The 13,718-nt window shown below is 39.5% G+C and overlaps 2 protein-coding genes across 3 annotated transcripts; both read right to left on the reverse strand.

Annotated features, from left to right (window-relative positions):
• LOC139622629 (myelin and lymphocyte protein-like) lies at positions 1-5,904 on the reverse strand. Of its 2 annotated transcripts, none has more exons than XM_071480053.1 (4): positions 5,624-5,904; positions 1,241-1,408; positions 1,030-1,152; positions 1-697 (listed from the first exon to the last, which is right to left on the reverse strand). In XM_071480053.1, exons 1-4 carry the CDS (start codon positions 5,714-5,716, stop codon positions 623-625), a joined length of 459 nt encoding a protein of 152 aa, XP_071336154.1. In that variant the 5' UTR covers positions 5,717-5,904; the 3' UTR covers positions 1-622. The 2 variants fall into 2 exon arrangements, with proteins under 2 accessions (XP_071336154.1, XP_071336153.1); XM_071480052.1 differs by having other exon boundaries at positions 366-697; positions 1,107-1,152; positions 5,624-5,862.
• Positions 5,905-6,848: 944 nt separating this feature from the next.
• Positions 6,849-13,560, reverse strand: LOC139622630 (myelin and lymphocyte protein-like). The gene is made up of 4 exons (XM_071480054.1): positions 13,368-13,560; positions 9,114-9,278; positions 8,653-8,799; positions 6,849-8,065 (listed from the first exon to the last, which is right to left on the reverse strand). The coding sequence occupies exons 1-4, from the start codon at positions 13,452-13,454 to the stop codon at positions 7,991-7,993; spliced, it is 474 nt and encodes a 157-aa protein (XP_071336155.1). The 5' UTR covers positions 13,455-13,560; the 3' UTR covers positions 6,849-7,990.
• Between the last annotated feature and the right edge of the window lie 158 nt (positions 13,561-13,718).

Here is a 13,718-nt window from a genome sequence, read left to right on the forward strand (position 1 = left end):
GGGTTTCCATCTACATCTTGTTTTAATCTTCAGAATACAAAAACGTATTTATCTACTGTATACAAATTTCAACTGGAGGTCTTTTACCTATAAAAATACACTTCACCATCTTTAAAGTACTGGTAATTTGCTGGTGTTAATTCTATATGATAAAGAAAAATGTATTAATTACAAAAAAAAAATAATCTAAAAACTGTCATTTGAGAAGTGTTTTACAGCTAAATCTTTACAGTCACTGCGGAGGAACAGAGGGGTAAATAGGACACCTTCTCTCATGTAATCAATGACCAGTGGCTCAAAATATTGCAGGGTAATAATAAGAATACGCTGAGCTGTTTTAGACTTTAAATTGAAAAACCATTCATGTCTTTCGTTTTCATAAGAACACGCAGGATGACATTTCGAGTTTCCAGCTCTTCGTGTGTTTCTAGTGTTCACTTTTTGCCTGCATGTTTTAAATGTTTTCTCTTCTTCTTTGCTCTTTTTCACAAATCTCCACCCACTCAACCTTCACTGAACATTATTAAATGTCCCACAATGGGGCTGAAATCCTTCGTTATGAATCTGAGCAGACACGAGGGAGGCGCAGGACTTCTTGGACACACAGGTTCAGCGTCGCTCTTCAGAAGTTTTTCCATCGGATGGCGGAGAGGATGGCGTGGATGAAGTAGAGGAGCATGGCCACGTAGGCGAACACCTGCCGCACAAACCCAGATGAACAAAAATGAACTGCTGCTTCACGTTACCTTCTTTTAAAGGAGTCATTTGATGTTGTGAAAGTATGTGCTAAAGGTATCAAACAGACATGAGAATGACATCAATCTTCTCATCTAACTCAAATTAGCGTATTGAACTTTTCTTTTAAAAGCCGCTGGAAGAGACTTAGTGTTATTTTGGCATCTCGCCAATTTGATGCCTTTAGTTTTTCAGAGGGGTAAGTAAAACAGTAAAAAGCCTTCAGGAGTGAGTTTTTCTGTAGGTACTGCACAAATGAACAGTTGTTGACACTGTCCTGAGATCAGCTCTCACCACCGCAGCGATGTCAATCTGGTAGATTCTCAATGTGTCCAATTTCTTCAGGAAGGTGATGAAAGCCAAAATCACACCTGCACTGAGGTAGAAGAACGCTGCCAGGCCGTGGTAGGCAAAGTCCTGGACACACACAAAGGTTAAACAGAAATATTAATTAATAACAAGACCACAGCCAACCACTCTCCTTACTTCTCCCTCTCTCTCTTACCGCGGCAGCCCAGGCAGAGCTGTTCTTATGGCCGCCGGCAGCGAAGATGATCATCCAGAGGAAGGTCAGGACGAAGCAGAAGACAGAGACGAACATCACCCAGCCCAGAGGGTTTGGTGGGTCCACGTGGGTCGAGGCTACCAGGATCCAAACCAAACCACCAAACACCTGCAGAGCGGAGGAGGCATAAACATTATAGCTGCAAACACTTTTTCCTTTAGATGCACTCAGACATCATGTCATACAAAACTGCTTTTAGAAAAATGTACTAATGCCCTTATGTGTGAAATCAGTGAAGTGCCTCTTTTCCTCTGAGATTAAGGTTGTAGTTTGGGGCATGTTTGTTTTGCTTTGTTGTTGAGAGATAAAACAGGAAATCTGGGGCCAAGATGATTACACATGGTACACAGCTTAAACCTGTAGGCGACAGAATGGCCCTTTTACAAGTTGTGTATAAACCAAACATCCTTCCAGAGACACAAAGCAAAAGACCAGAGGTTGAAATTAGATAATTTAGTTTCGAGAATAAGTTGAGAGTCCACCCTCGTGCAAGCAAAAAGACATCTGCCTCCACGACCTGCAGCAGCTCCGACAACCCGTGTGTTTGTAAAAGGAGAAACAGGAAGTTGATACAGTGAAAACAGGTGGAGCTGAGCATTTAATTTAAAGCATCCCTTTAAAATTTGAAAATTACTTCATCATTGGACGCACCATGACTGAATACTGTGATTGTGTGAGAGCAGGCTGAGAAACTGAGAGCAGCTTGAAAATAGGTTTCTTGTCTGAAAAGTTGAGAGAGTCTCTGACTGAGTCGGATGAAGTCAGCGGGAAGTCATAAAGCTCCACAGTGATTATTGAAAAACTGGAAAAAGATCATCAAAAAACTGAGAACAGGCTTTAAATGTTCAAAATGTGCTCCGTAATTTAAAGTCTGAATGAAAAAGAAGGGGGGAAAGTCTCCAGCTGGAAGTCTGTATGATGAGCTGCTCAAAAGAAAAAATGATAAAATGTAGATAATATACAGTAGATATAGTAAAGAAGAGATGTTGTGTGAGAGCAGCGTTGGGAAAGCTGTGAATCACAAAGTGCAGCTACGAAGCAAAATTTCAGACTCACAAATATTTTCAATCTGTTTCTCACTGTTGAGTCAAACCAAACTCCACCCGCCTGGTGTACCAAATAAAATAAAACAAACACAGTCTCGAGTCAATACCTCTGTCCCACTCCTCTATCCTCTCCCCTGTTTGTCCACCTGAAATCCCTCATTCCCTTTGTCCCACTGTGACACTATCTTACAGCACCCGCTGAATCCTTCACTCAGTCAGACGTGACTTTCTAAGATGAACATTTTTTGCAGCGCACTGACACGCTGAAGACATGAAATCCTACCAGCAGCAGAAACGTGTCTGGATACTCTGGTTTCTGCTCCTTAGACGGGATTTTCTCCCCAAAACGGCCTGCGTGCATAACTGGCCTGAGCTGTGATCACCTAATAGAAAACCCCTCGGCCATGACAGTTCAGCAGCATGAAGTGTGCAGTGATGATAACTGTCACGATGATAAATGGTGAAAAGATTGATCCAAGTGTTGGCTCCCATTGCTGTGAAGTCATCCTTCAGAACCATTATTTAGACTTGGACAGGGTGTGATAGGTCACCTGTGTTTTCTGATTAAACATAACCCGATGCAGGCTGTGTTGCAAAGCTACACAGGGATCAAATACTGTTAGGAAAAGGAACAATCACTGGATTTATGTTTTATGTAATTCAAAGCTTGAATTTTTAATTAATCCAAGTAAAGATTTCGAGCTACAGGTATGAGCTGACCAAGAATCAGCAAACCAAATTTACAAAGAACAGGAAACAGCGTATAAAAGCAAAAATCAAAACTGGACCAAAGTCATAAAATGTGAATTCAAAGTCAAAACGAGACATGAACATTTTGTAAAAATACAGCCTGTGAATAAGGAATCAACAAGATCACATCTCTCTTCATGTTGACTGAACAAACACTTCTCTTTACTTTCTGTGAGTTGTGTACTTTACTCTGAGTTCAGCCCGGGTGGTGTTTAGTCTGTCAGGTTGTTTTAGATACAGTGCTAACCACATCCGTACAGTCTGAACTCTCTGGAAGTGTCATATGTTGTGTCGTACCCGACTGAGCTAACAACAGATCTGCATTACGCTAATAGAAAATGTAATCCTGTCGTAATTTTGTTTCCTTCATAATGTATTTACTGTTAAAATATAAAAGCAATTTCTAGGTTGCGAGGATACATACAATGAGTTCTGGTGACTAACACTGAATGTAGACATAATACAAATGTCCACAGGGCTCCTTTAATGTTTCAGACTGTTTACCTTCTGAACAGAACAATAAGTACTCCTATGTCATGTCTCATATTTAAAATACCTCAAACCTGCCTGAAGCTTTTTAAAAAGATATGACCACACAATGAAAATCATCGGCCGGATTCACTTTAGAGCTTTACTGCTGCACCACAAAATAACCAGAGCACAGTATCTGCAGAGGGTGAACTGCTCCGACTCACTGATGATTAATGTGATAACTCTAAACATTCACTCACAATACAAAGGCAAGATATTTAAGTGTTGCAAACTGTATAAGGCACAACACTAACTGAAGACAGAACAGAATACACATTCACACCAGAATTCAAATTGTGATTTGCAGAACAAAAGCAACCCTAACCCTCAAAACTGGGCTGAACTCTAACTGTATCAACCTGAGTTAAATGACCACATAGCTTTGTGTTATTGGGACCTCTTGTCTTTCAGCTGTTTCATCAAATCAGTGCTTCAGCGTTCAACACAGGTGCAGTGAATCAGCTTCACCTGGCCCCTGGTTTAGTGAGAGGAGAGGAAAGGCAGAGAGGAAAGACTATATAACATACAGTAACTGTATGCCGGTCAAAGTCAGATCACTGCACGCCCCTTCCATTCACATGTAAGTACACGAAAATACTGTACACACCTGATCTATTCAACATTATGAGATATACACTGCAGAAATGTCTGTCACATTCAATTATCATTAGAGTGAAATAATTTCATCCATTCCCCACATACGTCTCTAGAAAATTTGATGGAAGTAAAATAAGATTGTTTGCATTTTTTTTTCTTGCTTTCCCCATGGCGGATTGAATTACTTGATATTTTTTGCAGCATATTTTCCAAATATAGTGAAAATAGTATCATCGTCACATAAAGCCCACTGCAGCTGGAGGAAGTGAACCGTCAAAAGAGATCATTGGTGAAAGTAAACTGACAACAGGCTCCTAAGCATAGAAATCAAACTGTCCAGCAGAAAGAGTTGTGGCTGTGAAACTGTACACACACACACACACACACACACACACACAAACACACGAATATCTAAAAGACTCCACAGAGCCAGTAAAAACATCTATCTGAGCTTTTTTACACATTGTGGCGAACAGAGCAAACTTTCACAAAAGTCTCGAAGATTTTTTTATTTTTTTATTTTATTTTTATCTTTTTGCCTCTCTTTAGTCGTGTGGACATTACAATATATGCAGATTCACTGCCTGTTTTCATGCAGCTCTGCAACTACTCAGTGCATAGAGAAGCAGGGAGTTAGTGACATGGAGCAGACGTCCTCATCACAGCCCCTCCCTTGGATAAAAGCTCAAATAAGCAGACATACTGTATAAACTGAAACACCTCCTCTGCGCAGTTATATGAGCAGTTTCTATCTTTTGTCATCATCCGGGGAGATGAAGAGTTGGCCGCATTCTTTCTTAGCTTAGTAGCGCAGATACAATATGGGTGAAATGTGAGATGTGAATGTGGGCGCTCCTCCCATTTGAGGAATATGTTTCATCACAAATTGGTTTAAAATCAATCTTCAGCTATACATTATATTTATTGGTAGATTTACAAAATTAAAACTAATCCTGGTCATTTATTTAGAGACCAGCATCATGAAGTCATCACATCATGCTGACACGAGCTGTAGCAGGTGAATTCATATTCATATATAATGGGTCCAGACTTTTTTTTTTAAAAAAAAGCCATATATTTACAATTTGAGGTTTTTTTAAAAGTTGATTATTTGTTCATCTTAACTCTAAAAGTAACAGCGTTAATACTGTGTCTACCAGTTTTAGTCAATTAAAATGAGATATATACCATTTGAACAGAATTCATTGTTCATTGTTGCCATGAAAGAAATGTATGGGCTGTTTGTAGTAAAATTAGCTGCATCTAAAATACTTAAAATCAAAGTAAGGAAAACTGAATCATTTTTAAATACTGACTGCTGAATGTCAGAAATGGACAGAATCCCTTCATAAGTGTCTTCAAGGTCAGCTGCTTGGTCCTCTTGAAGCTGTCCACTCACCAGTTCGGGCAGGTAAAATATATCCGGGGCCGTGGTGCATATCCCCAGTCCGCTGGGCAGGCTCCCCATTGGCTGAGCAGTGGATGCAGCCATCTCTGCCTGTTCCTTCACCCAGAGTGTACAGCGAGCAGGCGGCCTTCTCCTCTGAACTAACGGAGCAGCAGCAGGTGTGTCGGACCCTTATAAGAAAGCTTAGTTAGCCACAAACCTGTTCTGCTACTGTGTGTAAGAGATGCCTTTCCCAAAACAGCCCTCTGCGTAGAGCAAACTGGACACACCCTTCATCTCACAGCACCCAGCACTCCCTGGTGTTTAATGAGTGCTGGTCACCTGTGACAGGATTTTGAAACAACCAGCGGAGGAATTTTGTGCCCACAGGCTACAGTAAAACCTGTGCAGCTTAAATATCTTCATCGTTACTGTTGAGCAAAGAAACAGCTCAGTGAGCTTTAGGTTGTATGAACTTGTGCAGCAGCTTCTGCTTGTACTGCACACAGAGGCTTTTCAAAATAAAGACGCTCATGATTAATGGGTTTTTCTGATGTAGCTGCTAAAGAGCCAGATACGCCACTCGGGAGGTGGTGGAGACCAAACCAGAACTAAAAAGACGATGAGTTTTGGACTCGCCATTTGAACAAAATAACTTCAAATGAATGCTAATGTTATGGAGAGAAGCAACTGTAAATAAGCAACTGTTTGCTAACAGGTTTGTCATATTAACTTGATCAAGTGATAATATATCAATGTTGTATTTACAGTTTATTCAGCTGCTCCTGGGTGAACAAAAAAAAACAACTTTGAACTTGAAAAAACTGCTGTTATCTTTGCAGAGAGCAGGGATACAAATATCTTAAAGGCTCCATATCAGTCGGTCCACTCTGGCTCAGGAGAAGATAAGTGTTCTTTGTGATGCTTTGCACATAATACTTGTTTAACTTAAAATGAAGTTACTAGGCTGTGACTGGACAGATTCCAGTGGCCTGATACCTTTTTTAATCATGTGAACCAGTATGAGGTCAAGCTGTAAAAAGGGTGTATGTTGTACAAACGAACATGTAATATGATTTAAAATAAAGAGACAAACCTTATTCTATCGCAAAACATCTGTAATAATTAGCTTTTTTTTTTTAAATAAATGATAATAAATGGCTGAAAACAACATGTCGACATCATTCTTTTGTCACATAATCTTTTCATCTTGTAGAAAAATAAACAGTCACACATGTTCCAGAGTTCATCCCATGATATTTTATGGCTTCACACAACTTTTGATCACTCTGTCAACATCTGAACAAACAGTAACATCATTATGTTGGAATTAATTTATTTCACATCACAGATTCCAAAAATACCATAAAGTGAAATCATCTCAATATTTACATGTTGAAATTTTTTGGAAGTTCTCATAAAAATGCATGTGGAAACATTCGTCCATACTCTACATCAAAACCAAGCCTTTTAAAAAAAACGACAACTATAAACTATAAAACCATCATATTGAAACTGAAAGAAAAGACTTACAGTCAAGAGGGCGAGCTGTTTATCCATTTATCTTTAGACATTTACCATTTGTTCATAGTAAACATGGCGAAAACATGCAGGGAATCAATAATCATGTCCTTTGGATGTTCAAGGCTTCAGGTTTGAATGGTACAAGCCTCCCGGGATTTATTAGTAATTGTAGATGTACAGTTGTTCACTCACAGCAGCTCTGCCACTGAACGACTTGTATTTAGTGAAATGTTTTAATGTCTCTTTGATTTGTAGAAGTGTTTACTACAAGCTGGAGCCAAACTGTTCACTGTGACTTCATTATTGATCTGTAATACTTCTTCATAAAAAACTGTGAACAATCCTTTAAGAAATAAATTGGGGTCATTCGTCAGCAAAGTCACTAAGGTTTGTTTTTTTTTATCTGTAATTCTTATTTAATGACAAAAATACAGTACACGTTATTTATCTGGTTGTCCTGATAAATCTATCTTAAAATGTAATGATCCTGAATCAGTTAGATCACAGTTTTAATTAGTTATTTACACCCATCTTCCTTCCTCATGGCACATTTATTTTTGACTAATAAATTTGTACTTCAACAGGTTTGTTTAAAAAGTGAACTTTCTGATTTATAATGTACAGATCTGAGTGACAGAGTGACATTTATCAACAACCTGCTTGTTTTCCAATCATTCATTCATTTAATGTTTTGGGACGTTGGTTCAAAAGCATAAAGTACTCTTTGTCATCAAGCTGACATGAGGATAAAAAGAGAGAGAAAAATAAAGTTCTTCTGTGTTGAAAAGTGAGCTGGTTATTTGGTTTCTTCTCTTTTCAGTCGTCCTGTTCTCGGCTTGTGGTTGGTGTCCTGTTTTAGGACCTCCTCCATCGGATGGCCGAGAAAATGGCGTGGAGGAAGTAGAAGAGAGTGGCCACGTAGGACATCACCTGAAAACACGCACAAACACAGATGGATGATTATCACCTTGAGGTAGGAGGACGGAGGCATTCGAAAGCCTGGAGACACAGATTAGATTTAAACAGGACAAATAGAGATGTTTTTGATTGTATTAGAGCTGCAGCAACTTTTCCAAGTTTTCCATTAAATCTATTGGTCCAGAAATATTCCTACACTTACATCCCATAGCTCAAGGTGACTCTAGTTTCTAGTCAAAGTGAAGCTGGAACAAGCTGATACAGAACATATATATTACTGTAAGATAATAAAGATATTTTTCAGCCTTAAAAATACTTAAGGGGAAGTAAAATGAGAAACATTAGTAACTTATGAAGCTACTTTGTACAGGAAATGATGTCACAAACATTATGGCTTTGTAAATTTCAATTTCTTCCTTAACTTCATTTGAGTTGGAGTAATCACAAAATACTGTGGTGGTTTCCCTTGTATATACAGTAATTGGTTTGATCTGTAGGTGTGTGTGTGTGTGTGTGTGTGTGTGTGTGTGTGTGTGTGTGTGTGTGTGTGTGTGTGTGTGTGTGTGTGTGTGTGTGTGTGTGTGTGTTTGCCAACATACCACTGCAGAAATATCCAGTCGGTAAATTTTGAGATTTTCATCAACTGGCGGCAAAACCCTTCGAACCCCATTCACAAGGGTGATGTACGCCAGAGCCACCGACGCACTGAGGTAGAAAACCACAGCCACAAAATGGTAACCCGCATCCTGCAGAGAGAGGGGGGCAGACATAAAGAAGAAAGACACATGAGAGGGGAGTGGGAAGGAAAAAGGAAAACACAGACAGAGACATATTTGGGACAATGTGGAACTACGAGCCAGGCCTCATTACCCAGCACTAAAAACTCATGTGGGAAGAGTGGAGGTTATCGTAATCAATGTCAGCAGCCTTGGTTTGGATTGACATGCACACATGATGATCACATGTCAGTGGTGTGTGCACATACTTTTGGCTATGCACTCTATCTGCAGTTAACCATTTTCTCCAATTAGCTAATCAGCTGGTGGTGGGCGTGACTAACCAGGGAGGGCCAGATGTTGCTCTGATTGGCTCCGCAGAGGAAGATGAAGAACCAGAGCGTTGTCACTACGAAGCAGAAGACGGACACGAACATCACCCAGCCCAGAGGGTTGTCCGGGAAGATCCGAGTCGATGCCACCAGGATCCACACCAAACCTCCAAACACCTGTGGGGGGGAGGGGGAGGGGGACAGGAGAGAGGTAGAGACAGAGAAATGGATTTGAAGTGTAGTTTTGGTGAGGTAGTTTACAGTCTCATGATAAACTGTAATAACTTGTCATGTACTCATTTAGATGGAGGGTCAACAAAGCAACTGCACTACAACAAGCCAACAGCAGATGACGTGTTGAGATTTAAACAATAAAGTTCAATAAAATTCATAACTTTTACATATTCAGCAAACATCTCAGGGTTTTCTTCTTGTATGATGACCACAGACTGAATCTCACTGACTATAAATCACAATGCTGAACCTTCTGATGGTTTTGGCCACTGAAACAAGTAGAGAACCCAACACCGACACATCTCCACCTTCTAAGCTGATGTGACAAACTTGCAAACAGTTGCTTATGTATTCTGCCTTCTTTATGACTGTAGCAGAATTTCAAAGAATGATCAAAATTAATGTAGCAGATTTCCTTATATCTTGTCTCTAGTATAAAAAAAAAGTTGGATCCTACATTTCCCATCATGCAACTCAACAGTGTCATTTCATTTGATCTCTAATGACTTGTAAATGCCCATGTCTTTCAAATACCACATCGGTAATACATTTGAAAAGCAGAAAATACACACACAAACACACACACACACACACACACACACACACACACACACACTCCTGCCACTCTCTGGTGTATTTCCACATCTTTGCCTCTCCTCCTTTGATAAACACACTTCACTGATAAGAGAGACTCTGAAATATTGTAATACTGTAAATACTGGGCACATGAAAAGACATTTTTCCTTTTATTGTGCAACGGGACTTTCTCTCAGTGTCATGAGAGGCCCTTTTTTCACAGTGGTGACATTGTGATGTGTCACAGTAGGAAAATCACAGGTGGTAATGATGAAATAACTAACGGCTGCTTCAGGTTCAGGTTCCTCATCAGGTTGTTGGTAACACCTTGTTTTTCCTGCTATGACAGGTCAGAATGTCTGCTGTGAAACAGGCCTATTGTGTCCTCGCTTTAACAGTTGGGCTGTTAAAGGATACACACAGCCCACCCCCGCCCTTTCAGGTGCTTCAGCTCAACCAATCAGCATTAAGCCTACAAGTATCAGGTGTGGCTGGAGCAAACACTTTCTGCGCCTCATTTGGATCGAAAGCAGCTCGGCTTTTAGCACATCAACAAATAAATCCAGCTGTTAGGTAAAAATAAAATGCAAGATAATGAGCCCTTTTTTTTCCCACAAAGCGTCATGTTTCAATCAGCTGATAGCAGAATGAAGATCTGTGTGTTTAAATGCTTATGTCTACATAACATGAAAAGTAAAATGTTCGACTCACTAGTGGAGAAATTATGCTCTCCCTTGTGATCAAAACAATTAATAATAAAAGTTAAAAGTAATGCCACAGTTAGCTGATCCTCAGAACTACTGCAAAATATGTTTTAGTACATCACATGTTTTCAATATGTAATATTATATCCTTCATATCCTAATAATATAAGGATATGACCATTAATTAATAATGTTTGCAAAGGGAAAACATCCTTTAAACTGATGTTTTATTTAAGCGATGATTTTGCCTGGTTTTCTGCTTTTGAAAAGTACAAAATAAAATAGAAACTTCTGTCGGAATCAGTCATTTCAGTCTTTTTCAACCGGTCAAACTAAGTAGCAGCCTTTCAGTTTCTATGATTACATAAGTGTTCCTTTGATGGTAGAAAGCCACAATAGTCAAATATCTGATTGTGATGAAAGCTAAAAAACAACCTAAAGCACAGAGCGATGAGAAAATGAGATACAGAGGTGAGCACACGCCTGAAGCAACAGTTCGTTTGTGAGAACACATATACAAACATTACTTTAAGATATTCCATGTAGTGGTAAGCCTTATCAGCAAATATTACATAAACCTTATCTCTACTATACTTCATATCAGACTTATCTTACTGCATACCAGGTGAACCTTATCCATTTATATCTATCCCAGGTTAAGGGGGAATTGGCCTGTAGCCTATTAAATTTCCATAAAAAAAATCTACCTTTGAAGTGAGTCCCTGCAAAAAGTGGCCACATGTCTCCTGCAGCGTTATCCACTTCACTGCTGCTGATATGTTCAAAACAATCCCTGTTATTTTGGTATTTGGAAGATATACACATAGATACATATGGAACATCTATAGATCTGATGGAGAGGGGTTGTACGTTGCTACTGGAGAGAGAGGACAAGCTTCTTCTGGTGTTTTTAAAAGCTTTGAGAAATCATGTGTCATTGGAATCCATTGTAACTATTCTGAATCCAAGCTGAGTACAGTTTCCACCCTTTCATGCCAATAAGCAGCAATCATTATAGTCACGAGCTTGATTTTCAGTGGAGTATTCCTTTAAATCAATCCAGTCCAACCTATTGTGAAATTATGGCCAACTCAAACAGCACTCCGTGTACAGTATTGTTTCATTGTTTGCAGCCCACTTCATTTCCTTCATTCACATTCGTTTTCAGTGCTGCATTTCTAAAGGCCGCTCTGCATTATGAGAAGCTTTGAGGTCAGTTTCATTTGTCTTTGCGGGCTGTAAAACCACCAAAAGACATCAAAAAACATCTGTGTCTATTTGCTGGTTTCTCCATCTGAACATTATTTGTTTGAAATTGCTTCATCATTCAGGTCCACATCAGGAAAATGACATTGAACGGTTGCCAAAAAAAAAAAAAAAGCTGCCAAGCCCTTCCTCAGCCGGTTACCTTGCCCACCCTTTTTTATTTGTAATGGTTTAGATTTACAATTCAAACTCTGACCAGTTAACATTAGCAGTACATTTCCATACCTGAGCTGCAGTTCGTTTTGTGTCATGAAAAAGTCATAATAGCCAGCAGCAAAAAAAAGACCCGAGCCAGCAAGTAAACCACGTGAGTTGACAGTTGCTTTGGATTTATACCTCCCTCTGCAACTAAAGCTGTTTTTCCACCTGTGTCACACAGATTTAATCTTCCAAGTTCCCTGTACAGAAGGTGCAGACAGTCTGTAATTGTCTGTGAATTTTGCATTCAATGAGAATACAGAAACAAAACTTATATTAAGAGTTAATGTTGAGAATGTAAATACTTTAGTTCGTTTAAGAATTACAGACATCTTTAGAGTGATATTCCAAATGTTTGTAAATAGCATGATTAGAAAAGGAATATTATTCACAATATTTAAAATCCACAAGATAGCATACATAACATAACATAGCATTTAAAAATACATGTATCCTCTTTGAGATCCAGTCTCTAAGTTCTCTTTCAAGTTTGTAAAGTTTTCTCCTGTTCCCACTAAATCCCTCTGGATTTATGGATGTGCATTCAGTCATTGTGTTGCCAAGAAGTGGACAATTTTGCCACACCTAGAATTAACATTTACGAGGTGTGACTGTAAAATTACCAACAGTGACATTATTGCACCACTGAACTTCTCATAAACGAACAGAAGACTCAGCTTCAGGTGTTTCCCTTGCTAAAATGGGCTGTGGTTGCTGTTTTCCCGTTGTTACGGAAACACATGGAAATATTTTTCACAGGAAATAGTTTGTCCCGGGGACAACTGTCAGTATAAAAACTCATTTTAATGTGGCAACAGTCATTAGGTAGATGAAGAGTAGGAATGAGTTGTTTTAACCGACAGGGCTCTAACCGGCTCTTTAATCAGCTTTAATAGACCAAACCAAACCTATCAACTCGTCATGGTTGGTTAGCCGGTCCTTCTCCCCTGCGTTGGCTCCACTGATCAAACACTGAACATTTTAACAAGACAAGACAGGCTTAACTGAGCCTGAGACTTACTTCAGTGGAGCAATGATGAAGAGGCAAGGAAGTAAGATCGTAATCTGAATGATGTTGACCTGAGTGCATGAGGAGGATGAACAAGAAGGAAACAGGCACATAAAAGAAAAGGGAATGAGATCTTAGTCTATGACTGGGTTAAGCAGAGTAAAAGTGAAGACTAAAAGGGACAATGTGTCAAACAGGAAAGAAGGCGAATACCCATGAGGAGAGAGGTACCCCCTCAAAAAAAATATCAAAATAACAATGAACAAATGTGAAACTCACAAACTCAGGGATGAAGAACACGTCAGGAACGCTGGTGAAGATCCTGCCGCCTGTGGGCAGAACATCACCTGAGGTGGTGGAAGCCATAGTCCAAAACACTGAGTGTATTTGTGCGTGTGATTTCCTCTAGAATGAGATGTGTAACCTGTTTTAATCTGCTTTTTAAAGGCTGTCTTCCTCCCTCTCTCTTCCTGCACCTCCCTCCACCGCACCTACCCATCCATTCCTCTGGTCGAAACTACCAGTTTGACAAGTGGTTTTGGGCTTTGTTTGAGCAAAGAGATGATGAGAGTGTGTGTGTGTGTGTGTGTGTGTGTGTGTGTGTGTGTGTGTCTTTGTGCAGTTTCCTTA

This window comes from Trachinotus anak, unplaced genomic scaffold (genome assembly GCF_046630095.1).
Source record: "Trachinotus anak isolate AG129_WGS33_773 ecotype Australia unplaced genomic scaffold, CSIRO_AGI_Tana_v1 ptg000007l, whole genome shotgun sequence".
Classification (NCBI taxonomy): domain Eukaryota; kingdom Metazoa; phylum Chordata; class Actinopteri; order Carangiformes; family Carangidae; genus Trachinotus; species Trachinotus anak.

What these genes read in the sequence shown, in the direction of transcription:
- LOC139622629 (XM_071480052.1), bottom strand. Translation starts at nt 5,716, where the DNA reads ATGGCTGCATCCACTGCTCAGCCAATGGGGAGCCTGCCCAGCGGACTG. An exon ending in GCTCTGCCTGGGCTGCCGCG is followed by an intron (nt 1,153 to 1,240) that starts GTAAGAGAGAGA and finishes GTGTGTGTCCAG; the next exon opens with GACTTTGCCTACCACGGCCT. An exon ending in GTTCTTCTACCTCAGTGCAG is followed by an intron (nt 698 to 1,106) that starts GTGTGATTTTGG and finishes TTTGTGCGGCAG; the next exon opens with GTGTTCGCCTACGTGGCCAT.
- LOC139622630 (XM_071480054.1), bottom strand. Translation starts at nt 13,454, where the DNA reads ATGGCTTCCACCACCTCAGGTGATGTTCTGCCCACAGGCGGCAGGATC. An exon ending in TGTTCTTCATCCCTGAGTTT is followed by an intron (nt 9,279 to 13,367) that starts GTGAGTTTCACA and finishes TCCCCCCCACAG; the next exon opens with GTGTTTGGAGGTTTGGTGTG. An exon ending in GACTGGATATTTCTGCAGTG is followed by an intron (nt 8,066 to 8,652) that starts GTATGTTGGCAA and finishes GCGTGTTTTCAG; the next exon opens with GTGATGTCCTACGTGGCCAC.